At 33.4% G+C, this 18694-nt stretch overlaps 1 protein-coding gene across 9 annotated transcripts in view; it reads left to right on the forward strand.

Moving 5' to 3' along the window:
• LOC105331446 (helicase domino) overlaps positions 1–18694 on the forward strand; it is a 190575-nt gene that overhangs the window by 46678 nt on the left and 125203 nt on the right. For 8 of the 9 annotated variants that reach the window (XM_034482479.2, XM_034482483.2, XM_066079068.1 and 5 more), the window contains 6 exons: positions 400–540; positions 2102–2196; positions 3741–3839; positions 9336–9513; positions 14358–14494; positions 14767–14877. In XM_034482479.2, the coding sequence (XP_034338370.2) occupies positions 400–540; positions 2102–2196; positions 3741–3839; positions 9336–9513; positions 14358–14494; positions 14767–14877 (761 nt within the window). The remainder of the gene's footprint in view (positions 1–399; positions 541–2101; positions 2197–3740; positions 3840–9335; positions 9514–14357; positions 14495–14766; positions 14878–18694) is intronic. The other variant, XM_034482484.2, reaches the window with a different exon arrangement.

Below are 18694 nucleotides of genomic sequence, written 5' to 3' on the forward strand. Positions count from 1 at the left end.
CAAGATGGCAATTTAAATGTTTTGGTAAACTGTTTATATCAATCGATTCAGATGTATATCGTCATAGCTCAGTGGTTAAAGTATCAGGCTTGTGAGCCGCAGGTAATGAGTTCGAATCCACCTGGGGCTTTTGTTCATGTTTACTGAATGACATTTTTGAAAATATCATTTTTTATCTAAAATTGTACATTTTCTCGCCTCTTTGATATATATAATTCTTATCCATCATTCTTTCTATCATAATCAAGTAAATTTCTGCTGATTTGAGAAACTATTTCAAGGTGTAGTGAGGTACCTTAATCCATGTAGCTGATTTTATCATACCTATTGTTCCTTAGGTGAGCAATGTGGCCCATGGGTCTCTTGTTTCTCTTCTGACTAAAAGATTATTTTGCACAGGTGAAATGACAATGAAGGAACTCTATGAAAAGTATGCAGGGGCATATGATAGTGATTTTGAAATACCAGAGGAGGAAGGAGACAGTGGAGATGAAGATTCATCCCAAGAGGAGGAGGAGGAGGAGGAAGAGGAAAGTGATGGTATGTTTTTTAGCTCCAAGTAAGTAATGATTAGTCTGTTTTAGATGTGACCTTGAAGAAGTTTCTAGGTCAAATAAAAGATTATAACAGACCTACTGTATTTTCTGGGCATAATTTGATGTTTTTTCTCTCCTATGTGCAATCCACAGTTTATCCCCCAGATCGACTTATCATTGGCTCAAAGTTGATAAATTAAACATGAAAACCCACTGCTCTTATCCATTGTAAAGTTTATTTTAAAAGGTTGGATTTTTTTAGTCGGCTCGCAAAGCGAGAAGACCCTTGTGTTACTTGCAAGCTCGGATTTTGAGCACAACCATTTTATAATCATGCGTGAATGCAGATAGTTCTCATATTCTTATGAATAAAATGTAATGAATGTCTTTTTGTATATTTTACCCTTTAAAACATCTAGTATTTTATGATTGCATGAGGACTCATCTAATTCACCCTATATTAATCATATTTGGGATATATAAATAAAATAACGTATAAGCGTGTACAAATACATTGTTTATGAACGACTTATTTATTTGCAAAATATCATGTGACATTTCTGCAGGAAGAATAAGGTTTTTAAATTAGAGTTAGGCATTCCATATTTTCGAAAACGAGGTTCTTTGTTTGAAGCAGCTATGTTGGACGTATGATAAACTGGTCGATCTGACATAGATGAATTTGTTTGTTGTGCAACAGTTTGCATGCGAAATGAATCTTTGAAACATGCAAGATACATTGATGCCGATTTTGTGACGTAAATTAAGGTTAAATATTTTAATGCGTTGACAGTTTTGACTTCTGAAATGGTGTTAGTTAGCCGTGTGACATGTGCCCCTAAATATATAGTATATGTTAAATCCGTATCCAGAGCACATATTCTCCCCCCTTGAACCAGATTGGCTAGTGCCTTAAAATTGATTTGTAAACATATATTTGTGTGCAGAAACAAACAATTTGTAGCCTAGCTCCCTGTCTGAAAAAAATTCGGATGGGCTACCTGTGAGCTACATTGCCAATCATTGAAAAAATTGTATATTTATTGCACACAAAAACCTTAACTAGTATTGGACTGATTAATCTTATTTTTACGCAGATTCTGTGAAAACAATTAGAACCATTAAATTCTTCATGCAATTTAATACTAATATCGTTTCTGTTAGTTTTCTAAACACCATCACCAGCCCCGTAAAGTGAAGTGGTGCAGTTTGTTTACATGTCAAAATTGCGACTCGATCTCAATGTAAATTTAACATACTTGATTTTCTGAGTTCGGAAGCGTGCTCAGGAGAAAGTCTGCGGCAAGAAGAGAGACGCATTATTGAATAGCATGAATAATTTAATGGTACTAATTGTTTTCACAGAATCTGCATATAAATAAGGTTAATCAGTCCAAAACAAGCGCAAGTTTTTGTACGCAATGAATATACAATTTGTTCAATGGGTGGCTCTGTTAGTTGATATTAATGTGTAGTTACAAGTTATTATAAAAGAGTTTTGATTAAAGGAATACTGCAACCCAAATCAATTGGATACTAAAAATTATATGATTTTTTCTAAACAGAAGATGAGGAAGAAGAAGAGATTTTGGAGGAAGATGAAAAAGAAGATATTGGTTTGGAGTTTCTGACAAAAAAAGATGATGATTCAAAATCAATGGTGAAATATTGAATATGCTTTTAAACTGACATTTCTTTGGTGAATAATGTTCAATGCATGGAATTGTATGATAGTATACAATTATTTAATGCTTGAGCAGTCAATAGACCAGACTATTTTTCCCGAGGTGCAGGGAACAGCTCAGTATGATCTATAGCCCGAGGCCAACGGCCGAGGGCAGTAGATCATGCTGAGCTGTTCTCTGCACCAAGGGAAAAAATTCTGGTCTATTGACTGTTCAAGCATTTAATAATTGTTTTATTACTTAATTCCTTTTTTTAGTTTTAGGGGTGTACAATTTGCATATTGCAGATGGTTTTCGTGCCATTATGCAATATACTAAGATTTTTTTACTCATCTTTTACATGCACAAAACCTGTTGCATGCATTACAACATCTCAATTTAATATTAGTTTACACAAAGAAGGGAGAGTCTTCAACCCATTAGATTTTAAATAGTCTTTTACCTTATATGAGGCTTTAAAACTGTTGATTATTTGATACTCCATTTTGATAACATTGAGTTTGGTTTCAGCAAGTACTAAAAACAGCATCTATGTAAAGGAATGTACATTCCCTGAGAACTATCGAAAGGATGTAACATTAACAAACCTGCGTTCTGAAATACTTTGCCGGTCCAACAGATCGCAGTCTATTGACCGGCGGTCCAATAGATCGCAGTCTATTGACCGGCAATTCTAATAGATCGCAGTCTATAGACCAGCAGTTCAAAATAGAAGCAAATATTTAATTTGTAATAAAACAACAAAATCCTTTTGATTAGGTAATAAATAATGTTATTATACCCCTGCTTCCAAGGAGAAGGGGGTATACTGTTTTACTCTTTTGTGTCTGTATGTCCGTCCTACTGTCTGCAACAAAAATTTATATTTTTATTTCTCGTCAACTCTTCATCGCAGATGATTGAAATTTTAACACATTCTTTGGTTTGGTTTGAACATATTTTATTGTAAAGATGGTATATACAATAGGATCGGGGCACAAGTTCTGCAAACTTAAAACGCCCTCTCCTTTGTTCTTTGTGTAGGCATGCCATATTGTGGGATATATTTATTTACCAGTCTTACGTCAACTTCCTGTTAGATGATGATCTGATTTATTTTGAGCCTAAATATTCTGTCAAATTTTTCGTCAAAGATTTCTCAGTAACTATTTATTACAGATGTTTGGAATTTTTACACACTATTTGTTTAGGCATGCCATATGGTGGGATATATTTTACTTACTGTTTATGACGACTTTGTTTATTTTTAGCCTTAATTTTCAAACAAATTTTCGACAAAGATATCTTGGCAACTATTTATTGCAGACGAACTACTTGTTTAAGCATGTTGTCGACTTTGCTTATTTTGCATATTCACATCAGAGTAGGGGTATTACTAGTGATCAATGGCTCACAGATATCTTGTTTCATTTGTTGATGCCTGTATAGAACAATGTATGTGTAAATGATTCAATTACAGGTTGAGTTTAAATTTTTGATCAGTGAGTTAGCATTTGATGCATTTGTAAAATGATTTTAGGGTGATTTTGATCAAGATGGACCGGGAAAGGATATCAGTGACATTGCTGCACAGGCTCAAAGTCTTCAGCCGAAAGGATACACACTGGAAACAACAACTGTAAGCTTTACTTGCTTTGTACATGTGTGTACAGGTAAATCTTGATGCTAGGGGACCTTGATTAAATTTTAAGAGATCAAAAGACGGTAAAAATTTTGTTCTGGTCATTTTGGTTTTAAAATTATAGCTTATGAATTATTAAATTCATAACATGGTACCATATGTTTGGAGACTTACTGTTTTTATACCCCCGCCCCGAAGGTATACTGTTTTACCCTTGTGTGTCTGTCTGTCCGTCCGTAACAAATTTCTGTCGCATTTATCTCAGCGAACAAATTTTTGTCAAAGAATTCTCAGCAACTGTTAATCGCAGATGCTTGAAATTTTTACACAATATGTCGACTGCTTATTTTGCATATTCACATCAGAGCGGGGGTATCACAGATATCTTGTTAACCGGGTTTTCTAAAGGAAAAATCTGGTTATTGAAATGGTGAAAATTGCGGCTGCCAAAAGGGTACCCTTATTTTCGGATAACCTCCTACAGTTTTCAAGATATGAAGTTGTTCTTTTGCAGATCAATTGGACATATATCAGAGGTGTGCATATTGCTAGGGTTTAAGTTTCTGATAATTTTTGAAAATATTACCAGGTGTTAAACTTGGTCATTTTTTTTGGCAAAATATTGCATATAGGGTACCCCTATTGTACAGTTAACTCCTCCTACAGTTTTGCAACCACATACTGTGCAACCGTCTGTCACTCTTCCATCCACAAATTTTCTGTTTTTTTCTAATAACTTTTTTTATGGTTGCCCAATCAAGTTCAAGTTTGGTATAGTAGTTCAGTAGGCAGAAATACATATTTTGATGCTTAGTTTGATTCTCTATGTTTTCTGGTTTGGAGCTGAGGTGGTGGGGTAGATTCCTTAACTATGCATAAGAATGAATGGGCGAAGAGAGATAACTGCTGAGAACGTTACCATTGTATACTTGGAAGGCTGTGCAATATTTGTCCTTTGGGATGAATTAACCTTCCACAGGAAGAAAATCCTAAGCTTTATCTTTATCTTTCACATTGAGATTAATTACTGCACTGCCTGTGTCTACAAATGAACTTTATTTTGAAGTTAAGGTTAATTTTGAATGATGTGTAGTATTGTGTACATTCTTTGAAATATGGATGTAAAATATAACATCCATACTTTATTTTGGTTAAAATACCGTACACAATGATTTTTGATAATTTTATTGAATTCTAAAATCAAAATATATTAAAAGATATCCTTTTTCACTATTTTATTTTTTAATTATTTATTTTATTTTTTTCTGCCTTAATGCTGTTAATTTTAACAGGTAATCAGATAATAACCCCATTCTTTCATTTCTGAAAAAAAAAATCTTATTGTAAATTTAGAAGAAAAGGATGAGAGAGCAGAACAATTAATCCTGGAATTAATTATCTTGCCTGCTGCAGAAAATTTAGAGGCTTATCTCTATCTGTCATATGAAGATTAATGAACACCTTTTCTGCAACTGATGTTTGTTTTGAAGTTGAGGTAAACCTTGGGTGATACAATGTATTTGCATTCACTGAAGGCTTGCATTTTATAAAACACCTGTTTAAATCTTTTTAAATACACATTTAATTTAGTTTTTTTTATAAGACATGAGGTTATCCCTGTTTTATGCAGATACAAGGTTACTATTTAGAGTTTTTGAACGTTCAGGAATTATCTTGAAATTTTAAAAATACAGTTGTTACTTATAATTTTCATATTTTTTTTAAGGCGTCGAGCATTAGCTCGGCAGCCTTCTAGCGATGGTCTGGATTGGCAATCGTCCAAAAATTCATGCTCTCCACCGCCTTTTAAATGTGCACAAGAAATAAGCTCCTTAAAGTATTAAACGTATTACAAGATTTTTATTCCATTTATTCAACTACATTGTGTACAAAAAATCCAACTTTGCCTCCCTGGTTATTGACAACTCATTGCATAAGTATAAATTTGCCTAATCAAGAATGGCGGATGAATACAATAAGGTGTTAACATTTGCTAAATATTATTTTAATGTATTGCTTACATTTTAATTAGAGACCGCTCCCGATAGAAATAAAATTTAATATGTAAATTTATTTGTTATCGGGCACGGCCTCCAAAATGAATGTAAGCAATAAACGTATCAAGTGATTTTTTTGCAATAAATAAACACGATAATGCAGTCGGTTTGGTCGAGCATTCTAAATAGCACGTGTTGTGAATTTGTTTGGAAACAACCATACCATAGGTAATCTTGTTTCAAACGGGAATTGAAATAAATAAAAATATGTTTTATTATTAAAATAGGGACACACAAATTATGAACCTTGAAAATTGTTCAAAGACTGTTTAAAGCAGAAAAAAAATATACTTTATTTTTATTTGATTTTTGTAACCATGATGAGTCATTGTATTATAAACGCATCACAACCTAATTTATAAGGAAATATACTGATTTTTGTTTTTAAAACACACAAAACGTGCAGTTTTCATTTACTTTTTTAGCTCACCTGAGCTGAAAGCTCAAGTGAGCTATTCTGATCACATTTTGTCTGTCCGTCCGTCCGTCTGTCCGTAAACTTTTCACATTTTCAACATCTTCTCAAGAACTACTGGGCCAATTTCAACCAAACTTGGCACAAATCATCCTTAGGCAAAGAGGATTCAAAGTTGTGAAAATTAAGGGCCACACCCATTTTCAAGGGGAGATAATTAGAAATTAATGAAAAATTTCGAGAAATTTTAAAAAATCTTCCAAGAACCATAAAGCCAGGAAAGCTGAAACTTATGTGGAAGCATCCTCAGGTAGTGTAGATTCAAATTTGTGAAATTCATGACCCCCGGGGGTAGGGTGGGGCCACAATGGGGGGTCGAAGTTTGATGTAGGAATATATAGAGTAAATTTTTTAAAATCTTCTTCTTAGAAACTAATCAGCCAGGTAAGCTGAAACTTGTGTGGAAGCATCCTCAGGTAGTGTAGATTCCAAGTTATGAAATTCATGACCCACGGGGGTAGAGTTGGGCCACAATGAGGGCTCGAAGTTTTACATAGTAATATATAGAGTAAATCTTTAAAATTGCTTAAAATATATATGTTAAGCAAATTTAATAACTTTAATTACTCTTTTGACTTTCTACATCGATATTCTGAAAGTATATACTTAATACGATGACTTCCTTAATCAGCGGTCATACTTTCACTATAGTAATCATCGATTGAAAATCGGCTTATCCCCCAATTCAGCTAGTCTAAGGATTTTTCTTGAATTTTGTCTAAAAATTAGCAATTCGGCCTATGCCCCACATCGACATATGCCCTGAAAAATATGGTAATTGGGTCAAAGGGTTGGACTGATACCTCCAAAATAAACAGAAATACAGAGACTCATTTTATTTGTCATTTATCTAACGCAAGTACAAAACACTTCGTCTATAAAAAGTATGAATAATTTAAATAATCGGATCTAATTTAAATATAACTTCAAGAGTTGGGAGCCCACATGTCCCTTAGGTTTGAAAATGCAACCCTGAATTCCAATCGCAATTTCCCGGGCCTTTCCGGCAAGCTCGGAAAAACACCTCGAATGTATTAACATTACCGGATGTTAGAATTTTATACAAAATGGAGTCGCTTCCCATTAAAATAAGTATCGGCTAGACAGCCCTATAAGTCGCTTCTGTGTTATATTTTAGTGTATATCATTTACTTTAATGAAGTCTAGCTTACATCTCAACAGATCGTCAAATGTGTTGTGTTTATATCAAGTTTTATAAAAAGGGGGGTTGTCATGGACGCCTAGGTAATACATTCGAGGTGTTTTTCCGAGCCTGCCGGAAAGGCCCGAGAAGTTGCGATTGCCCTGAACTCATACCTTAAAATTGACTAGTTAATTCTAAGTAATAAGGGAAAAATTGCAGAAAATTTGATGTAAATCTGATGAATTTAATCTCTTGCCCACTTAACAAGCTGAAGTAAACATTCACACACACGCACAGCTCCGATGCTATATCCCTTTTGCAACAAGTTAATTGCCTGAGGGGATAAAAACATAACAACTATTCATTTATTAATTAATTGTCCCCCGCCGCAACGCGGAGCGGGGACATAGAAATGCCGGGCGTGTTTCCGTCCTTCACACTTTTTTGTAAGCGCTCTCATGCCTACAAATTTTGACGGATTTTCATTAAATTTATACCAAATGTTTATACCACTATTACCTTGGTCAAGTTAGAAAATCAGCATTGGTCGATATTTTGTTGGAGTTATGGGACTTTGACCACAATAATGACTCCGTTTTATCCAAAAATTGACCTTGTAAGCGCTCTCATGCCTACAAATTTTGACGGATCTACATGAAATTTATACCAAATGTTTATACTACTAATACCTTGGTCAAGTTCCTAAATCAGCCTTGGTCGATACTAGTATACTGCTTGACCGGCGGGGGACCCAGGAATTCTATTCTTGTTAACTATAAAAAAAAAAAACTGTAGAAATGAACAAATTAAGAAATATTTTCTTAAGAATTTGCTCCCACATCACAGAATTGTTTCGTAATCGTCAGCCATTTAAACAACACACTTTGTTGTGAATAAAATGGTTCAGTGAATAGAGCACCAAACATTAGGTAACTTTGTAGAACATTGGTTATTAGGTTGTAGGTTCGATACCACCAAAACTTAAGGATTAATTATTTTTTTCTTATCATTTTTTGAAAAATTTCAAACTGAATATAGTTAGAAATTACCCTTTTGTAAACTTGTATTATAACATATCAAATATATTTAATTGAAAAAAATGTTAAATTTGAAGTTGTATTTTACGACTAAACCAAATGGACAGTTGCACCATCTTATTCCCCCATCTTCTTTTTGATAGTTTTTCGAACACAAGTATATGAAAACAACACCTTTTAAACAGTTTCCATAGTCCTGACACATTATTATGAAAATAAAAGCATTATCGCTGTTCTTAAAAAAATTATTGCAACGGAAAATCATCTTTGTAGACATTTGTTTTTTAATAAAAATGAAAATAATAGGTGGGCCTTGGTATAATAGAGAGACATGCCTGCCAATACATTGATTTGAATTATAGCTCTTTAATATAAAACAAAGGCAACTGGAAGTTAACCGTGAACACCAACTAAAAATTTAGTTATTTATATTGCATATGATCTTATTTTCGGTAAAAATTGTATTCCATAAAGGTAAATATGTCAAAGATAATAAGTGTAAAATTCGGATATTCATTTTTGGTTAATCTACCGAGGGGCCACATGGCACAATATCCTTTGAACGACCATATAAAGCCAATGTTGCTCAGGTGAGCGATGTTGCCCATTGGGCCTCTTGTTTATTTACCGTACACTATGTCCGACGTGGTTTCAATTTTTACCGGACATCCATAAAGACTATCGGAGATCACCAGCATTACAGCACATTACGCCAACTCTCTAGATAGGTAAGCAGTGTTGGACAAAGGTCACTTTAATAAAAAAAAAAATTGTTTGTAGGTGAAGACAGCAGTTCCATTTTTGTTAAAACATTCTTTGAGGGAATATCAACATGTTGGATTAGATTGGCTAGCCACTATGTATGAGCAAAGGTTGAATGGAATTTTGGCTGATGAAATGGGCCTTGGAAAAACTATCCAGACAATTGCATTGCTAGCTCATTTAGCATGTGAAAAAAGTAAGATAAATCATCATCCAATCTAATTAGGTCACCTGAGTAATCTCAGGTGACCCATTGCTATCCGTTTTCGTCCGTCGTCGTGCATTAACAATTTTACATTTTTAACTTCTTCTTAAAAACTACAAGGCTGATATTTACCATTTTTGTTGTGAGGCATCTCTATGGTAAGAGAAATCTAAATTGTGAAATTCATGGCTCTACCACCCCAGGGGCACCATATGTGGGGCCAAATATGCCCCAAAAAAAGCCAAATTTTCAAAAATCTTCCTCTCTTCTCCCACACAAGTGAAGAAAAATATGTTTGCATAGTTATGATGTCCATGAAGCCCTCTACCAAAATTGTGAATTCATGGCCCCTGGGTCAGGGGTTCTGGCTCTGGGGTGGGGCCAATATTGCCGTATAGATAAAATGTATTAAATCTTAGATCTTCTTCTCTTCTCCCATATATATTTGTTAAAAACTAAATGCCTGGTTATAATGTCCATTAAGCCCTCTACCAAAATTGTGAAATTCATGACTCCTATGTTAGGGGTTCATGTTAATATGGCATTTTAGTGTTAAATCATATAATGTTTTAAAATTGTCTTCTCTAATCTCACACATCTGTATAAAAAAAAATGACTAATAATTATGTTTACCAGGAAGTCCTCTACTGAAATTTTAATTTTCTTGTCCCCTGACTCTAGGGCAGGGCCAAAATGAATGTATAGGTGTTAATGCATATAATGTTAAAAAATTATCTTCTTTACTTCCACACACCTGAAAGGAAAACTGAATTCATGATTTTGTAGATCAGATCTTTCAGTTTTTCGCCAAAACTATATGTTTCACAGTTCTTTTTGAAAGATTTCAGGCAGGGAGGTGGTCGTCATTACAAAATAATTTTTCTACTCTAGTATGAAAACTAATAAATTAGATGCATATATGAGACTCCTCGACAAGTTTGTGTTTGGGTGATATGCTACTCAGGTGACCGTTAAGGCCAATTGGCCTCTTGTTTTTATTTGGATGTTGCAACCGCTTATCAATGAAGCAATTCATTTATATATGTAGAACCTGAAGCAAACTACTACAAATATGTTAGGTGTGAACGATTTAGTGTTTCATATAAACTCTTTAGCATTTTGTGCGAAGATTTTCAAGCAGGGCATGCTAGTATCTTTGGAAAGGATGAAAAACTTGCAGGAAAAGGAAAATACTTGTTGGCAAAACTACATGTATACAAAAAATACTTGATGATATTATTGGCTCACATGCTAATACATTATCTACAATCGATTTTTAAAAAGTATTTTGCAAATATAGTTTTCAGAAACATTTAAAATATTAAAGAAAGAGGTATTGAAAATTGCCATTCTACAGCCAATTAATAATTGCCCAAAATCTAAACAAGCTTGAAATTCAACCATGCTTAAATTTTTCCATTTCCAAGAAGTTTCTTTTTAGACTCAATTAAGAATTAGTGCTCACAAATTAGAAAAATGTTGGCAGATATTGTAACACTGTTGTTCCAAGGGATGAAAGATATGGTATTAATTAATTTATTTGTCATACATTTGTTGAAGATGAACATCATTTTTTATTTGTATGTCCTCTTTATTCACAACTTAGAAGTGAATATTGTTCACTTTTTAATAACACATGTATATCTTATAAAATTCTTGATCCAGCAGAATCCCACACTTCTGAGCGTCTACTGGCGGCCATTTTTATACCCTTGTGTGTCTGTCTGTCCATCCGTCTGTCTGTCCGTCCATAACAAAAATTTCTGTCGCATTTATCTCAGCAACTATTTATCGCAGATGCTTGAAATTTTAACACACTATTTGTTTTGGCATACCATATTGTGGGATATATTTTTGTATCAATCGGACGTCAACTTCCTGTTAAATAATGACTTTGTTTATATTTTGCCAAAATTTTCAAACAAATTTTCGTCAAAGATTTCTCAGCAGCTATTTATTGGAGATGCTTGAAATTTTTACACAGTGTTTGTTAAGGCATGCCATATCGTGGGATATATTTTTGTACCAATCGGACATCATCTTCCTGTTAAATGAGTACTTTGTTTATTTTAGCCAAAATTTTCAAACAAATTTTCCTCAAAGATTTCTCAGCAGCTATTTATCGCAGATGCTTGAAATTTTAACACACTATTTGTTTAGGCATGCCATATCGTGGGATATATTTCTGTACCAATCGGATGCCAGCTTTCTGTTAAATGTCGACTTTGTTTATTTTAGCCAAAATTTTCAAACAAATTTTCTTCAAAGATTTCTCAGCAGCTATTTATCGCAGATGCTTGAAATTTTAACACACTATTTGTTTAGGCATGCCATATTGTGGGATATATTTCTGTACCAATCGGATGCCAGCTTTCTGTTAAATGTCGACTTTGCTTATTTTGCATATTCACATCAGAGCGAGGGTATCACTAGTGAGCATTGGCTCACAGATATCTTGTTGTTTATACATGTTAAGTAAACACTAAATTTTCCTATTCTCCAGAACCACTGGGCAAAATTAAACCAAACTTGGCACAAAGCAATCTTAGGCAAAGAGAATTCAAAGTTGTGAAAATTAAGGATCACCCCATTTACTAGGGGAGATAATTAGGAATTATTGAAAATTTACAAGAAATTTTCAAAAATCTTGAAAATCTCATAAACCGTTAGGCCAGGAAAGCTGAAACTTGTGTGGATGCATCCTCGGGTAGTGTAGATTGAAAGTAATGAAAATCATGACCCCCACGGGGGTAGGGTGGGGCCACAATGGGGGATCAAATTTTTACATTTGAATATATTGAGTAAATCTTTAAAAATCCTCACAGAAACCAATCAGCCAGGAAAGTTGAAACTTATGTGAAAGCATCCCCAGGTAGTGAAGATTTAAAGTTATAAAAATCATGATCCCCGGGGTAGGTTGGGGCCACAATGGGGGGTCAAATTTTTAGCTTACCGAGACGAAGTTTAGGGGAGCATATAAGCTTAAATCCCGGCGTCGGCGTCCAGACCTGGTTAAAGTTTTTGTTGCAGGTCCTGTGTCTAAGTTATTACTTGTCCTATCTTCACCAAACTTGCATGAATGATACATCTGGACCTACTTATGGACTTGAAAGACTTGGATGCTGAATCTGGGTTCTGAATTTCAGATGCTGGAGCAGGTTAAAGTTTTTGTTGCAGGTGCCCTTTGATAGCAATATCTAAGTTACTGCTGGTCCTAACTTCACCAAACTTGCATGGATGGTTAATCTTATGATACTGATGCACCACACAGGCTTGAATGCTGAATCTGAGCTATAGGTTTCAGAAGCTGGAAGAGGTTCAACAGGTGACTGCTTATGTAATGGGGAATACACTGGCAATATTAAACTTGTTTGGTGCAAGAAATAGTGTTGAGAGAGGATAAATGTTTCAATACATGGAAGTGAAACTAGATAAGAATAAGGTGTTTCTGATGGAGTAAATTTAGAATACACTCATACAACTTGCATAATACGCTATATCGGCAGTACGTAGTATCAAGAATTATGGTTTCAAGAAATTGGGTAAAAATTTAGTCCTATGTACAACACGCACCCCCCACTTTTGATCAAATTTTGGCTGAAAAAAGTGTGTGTTATACACGCGACATAACGGTAATCATTCTTCGTCTTGTTAATTTTTAGTTGTATTGGATTTACTTCTAATTTGTGTGTAATTGTTTTGAATTATTCATATTAAGTTAAATATCAACCTTCTTAATTATAATTATCTGAATAAAATGCTTAATCATTCAAATAGACAGTATAGGTAAATATTTCTGTTTTATATATCATTAAATACAACTTACAAAAACAAAAATCTTATAAAATGTTTAAAATTGATAAATAAGGCCCCATAAAATAAATTTTTAGATTCTCATCCCCGGCCACCCGTCTAAAAATGGGCCACCTGATGCATTTTATTTTATTTTGAAAAATAATTGTGTGGAAAAAAATTTAGGGAAAAAAATGGGGCTCGGTATACAAAAAATTCTAAAACATTTTGATGGCTACCTAAACATGTGGATTTCAGTCATGTTTCTTATCATAAGAATACAAATATTAATGTCTTCATGCATTAACAGTTAAGTCGAAATAAAATGGAATTAAAAGATTACAAGTGGGTTTGTGTACTCGCATTGGAATTAAAAACATAGAAAAATAGAGCAGTTGTTATTTCTAGAACATAAATGGTGAAAAAGGTGGGTTATTTTAATGAAAAAAATAATAAACAAAATCCTCCCACCCGCCCCATATTTTTTGCAAATCAGGATGAGAATCTAAATATTAATTTTAAATGGCCTAATTCGCAATTATTTCAGTTTGTAAATATTGGTCATAATTCAGTCATTGATCTTTAACCTTTAATTATTTTAAATTTTGACCATAGAAATTTCTATGACCAGGTGAAAATTATTAATTGATATTATATTTTCCCAAAAAAGTACAAATTAGCTGTGAGGTAGGGTGGTACATTAAAATCAATTTTTTGATGGCATTGTCACTCCACTAATGCTTAGTAATAAAATTTAAAAAACCACCAGCCTGAACAAATTGATTTTAAATATTATTTGAATGTACTGAATAAAAATATGAGATCTAATTGTTTTAACAAACAGCCATGTAGCTACAGAACTGGAATTTATCATTGGAATTAATTTTTGACTTGTTCACATTGTTTTAAAATTAACTTAGGATCTTGAAGGGGAAAAGCTCTTAGAATATAAATTCAACCATTAAATTGAATTCTTGACTTTATTCTACCCTGATAAAAAAAGGAATTTATGTGTAACAACTGAGTAATTTGTGATTTGTTAGGTATATGGGGACCCCATTTGATTGTTGTTCCTACCAGTGTTATGTTGAACTGGGAAATGGAAATAAAAAAGTGGTGCCCTGCTTTCAAAATACTCACATACTATGGAACTCTAAAGGAAAGGAAACTGAAGAGACAGGTATGCTTATTGTTGAAGGGATGAATGTTTTTTATGTGAAAATGGGGAAATTAAAGGCTATTTAGTTTTCTATAATCAAGTAGTTGAGAACCCCCTATATAATTGCTGTAATCATCCATTGAGTGCAGTATGCTGTATTCAATCAGAATGACAGAAACACAATTCTACCATGAAGCAGTGAGAAAAGTAACGCAAGTAAAAGTTTAATGTACAGTCATGTCCTATGCATGTTCATGCTTGTATGATGTCTCATGAGTTTTAATATTTTGTAGGGTTGGACCAAAACCAATGCCTTTCACATTTGTATAACATCTTACAAACTTGTTATACAGGACCATCAGTCTTTTAGAAGAAAAAAGTGGAAATATTTTATTTTGGATGAGGTAATTTATTCAAATATCAAAGAAAAATATATTTCTGAGACAATTACCACTGTTTCACTTAGTAATAAACAGCAATGTTAAAAAGTTCACCAGGATATGAAGTTGGTTGGCCACATGATCAAATCCTGTGAAGTCAAAGGGCTTCTCAATAGATTTGATCATGTACCAACCAACTTCATATCCCAGTGAACTTTTTATACCCCCGCAAAAGAAGTTACAGGAAGTGAACATGAAAAAAATAATTGTTGCTTAATAAATTTTAAAAATGAGGTCTGTTACCTTTTTGTTTATTTCTATCAAGAGATTTTTTCAATTCAACACTCTCAGTGAAAGGTTTATGAAGGTAATCCATTATTCCCCAGCATGCATCTGTTCTCTGACGTAGATAAGCCACATTGCTGCTGGTGACTGGGTCAATGTTGGAACTAGGCCAGTGTTTATGTACAGAGTTGATAAAGGTTACGAAGAAGAAATATGCCTTGATGTGAAGAAAAATTTTGTGTACTGTCAAGAGAAGACAAGGATTTAGAACATTTCTATAAATAAACCTCAGATAACAGAGTTCCCGAAACGCACCGGTCCACCGGGGATCCCCGGTAAAATTTGAATGGGTCCGGTAAAATCTAAATTTAATCGGTCAAAATGTCCGATAAATTTTACAGACCAGCACTGTATAAAAAAACAATTTACGAGACAGGTAGTCTAAAACTGTTGATTATTTTATTTCGGAGATAATTTATTAGTTGAGTATTTCAATAAAATGCAATAAAAAATATTAAAACGTGCGTTGTTGTTAATCCGGATTGACGTATTTTTTCTTTTACACACGTTAGTCAATATCCTATTTGATCATGATCTCGAAAAAATGTGGCCGATTATATGGAAACCGGGGGCAACAAAGAGTATTGCGAAAAGAAAAGTTAATGTAGAAGTAGAGAAAGAGCAACATGGTGAAAAAGAAAAGAAGAGGGAAAGAAGATGACAATATGACTATGAGTCTTTAGAGAGTGAAAGTGACATTGAGCAGCAAGAAGAATTAAATAACTATTTGATACACGAAACTGTTCTTGAAATTGAAAGGGAGTTTGAATGATTTGAGTAAGAAATTGAATAAATTAGTCTGAAACATTTTCAAACAACTCTTTTTATTTTAGTTTGCATATTTTTGCAATAGTTTTAATGTCCGGTAAATTTTACAATTGTCCGGTAAATTTTGAATATTTAGAGGACAATTGTCCGACAGATTTTGGACTGGTTTCGGGAACTCTGAGATAACTATAATATAATTTATGATTTGTACAAAAATTGAATATAGATAAATTAATTTGTGAAATATAAGACCATCACATTCCAGATGTTTTGTACTACGGAGATGCATGTGGCAGTCAGTGTTTACATAAATAGTATGCTGTTTTTAGATTTCAATTTAAATTAATATAAAATTGTAATTCCATTTTCTTTGTGGGGTTTCTTACCGTTACTTTTTATTTAAATGCCCTGGAAATTTTTCTGATTTGTTTTTTTTTTATACATAAGATCTTGATGATAGTACGCCGGTTCTGTTTATGCTGTCAGAAGAATAGCAGGACTAAGACACTTTTTAAAAGTCAGGATGCTGTGCAATGCACCTTGTGTGCTCATTTATGTAGCACACATAATGTTCAAACTCATAAACAAGAAATTCCCGAGTGCAAGAAAAAATAGGTCACAATAACACTGATCCACGGACATTCCATTCTAGTTACATGTCACATTAACTGCTGGTGGGAATGCATTATTCTGAGATCCAAAAACTTCCTCCATAAGCACTGTTTAAAATGACAACTCTTTACATTCCTTTCAAGTTTCCATTCACATTTTGATGATGGCATTTTATCTCTGTTACTAAACGTGTGTAAAAATGCAATGTGTCTCACTGACGGCAGCATCAGTGCTGCCCTCTCTTAGATGCTTAGAGATAACCCAGCAGGGAGGTAATGATTTTAACAATATGGTAGCGCTCATGGATTGCAAGAATTAGTTATTGTAAGTGGTATATCCTTTTACTGAGGAAAGCTCTGTCTAAACGGTTTTCTGATATCATTATACACATCAAACAGACAAATTTGAGCCCTTGATAATTTTTTCATGTTCACTTCCTTTAAGGGGGATATATTGGTTTCACCCTGTCCGTTTGTCTTTAGACACAACTTTGTCCCCCCTATAAATTGTTTAACTACTGCATGGAACAGTCTAAAAACTTGTTCATATATTTAATGATTTTATGACAGTTTTCATTTTCCTTATTCTATATATTTGTTCACTGATGTTGAAAAGGGAGGTATTCCTTACAGACTTTATTAATTAATTAATAGTATTTAAACACTCGAAAATATATTTATATAAATACATCCAGATGGAGGATTTTTGCCTTTATGTCTTAACTAAATTTATTTTTTATAAGTATTCTATCAACTGACAATGCAAAATTTTTGTTTGTTAATGATAAATTCTTAATAGATAATAAGAACATCAAATACAAGTGTGGCTGAATTCATTTGTTCCAAGGGAGCCATTATCTGAGCCATGGTTTAGATGGGGCATGTGTTTAGGGGAAATTGATAATCTGTAAAATGGGCAGTGGTTTTGGGGCTTTTTTAAAATTGTTTCATGTAAACCAAAAGTTTCTATCATTATAAGGAAATAAATAATATCATTATTTAATAAAGAAGTTAGCTATTTTTAGAAGTTTTTTAAATTTATTAGTCAAGTAAATTGATTAAGTGATCCTATAGGGCATTAATTTAAATGAAATTCAAAATTAATCTGCATAAAATCTATATTAAATTTTGTTTGTGTTAAATTGACCGCCCTACTCAATATTTTAAAAAAATCTCCAGCAAAACAATAAGAAAAGTTGGTCTCATGTTATTGTATATACATTTCTTAAGAGTTGCAGAATCATAATTTGTTTTAAGGATTTTTTTTAATCAATAGTACCTAAATGTATGTGTGATCAATGATGGAATACCATAAATAACACAAATATATATATTTCTGTTTTATATATATATATATATATATACAGGTAACTCTCGATGGCTCGAACTTCGATCGCTCGAAGTTCTTGATCGCTCGAAGTGAGTCTAGGGTCCCGATTTCTTCCCCTATATAACTAAGCAAATTTACTCTTGAACTCTTGATCTCTCGAAACCCTTGATCCCTCGAAGTCAAACTGCAGTCCCGTTATTCATGATACATAGTTTTTTACTCTCGATACCTCGAAGTCGCTGTGTATCTCCAAGCGCTATACCTAATTAACACCTACTTGGTCATCTAAATGGCTCCAGGCGTTAGACCCGGGACCCGTGTCACGGGTTGTTTATTCAGGCGAAACTTGTCCTGCAAGGTGATAATTGTTTGATGCCGATACCTTATCTATACTTAACACAAACCGTTTTACGATAATTTGGAGACGCAATGAAAATGAGAAATTGAGACGTATTGATGGTATAATATTGAGCCTTGGTCAAATTTTAGAATTATAAAACTGTAAAAATTATGCTTGTCAGCATCATTGTCATTATAATGATTATTGCTGAACAAGTTCAAACAGCTGATGAAGGACACGTACAGTGGGAACAATGGGTGATCCTCAGTTATCTCATTTATGACATGTCATCTCGCAGTCCAATAGTACTAAGCATTCTGGTTTTAATATGATGCATAAAATAAATAATTATTATGAATTTAATCAATATTTGTTTGTATTGCGTTTTTTAAAACACCCAGTTCTGTATATTTAACTGAAAAGAAAATGTTGTTTTAGCACGTGCGT

Source organism: Magallana gigas, chromosome 3 (genome assembly GCF_963853765.1).
Source record: "Magallana gigas chromosome 3, xbMagGiga1.1, whole genome shotgun sequence".
NCBI lineage: Eukaryota > Metazoa > Mollusca > Bivalvia > Ostreida > Ostreidae > Magallana > Magallana gigas.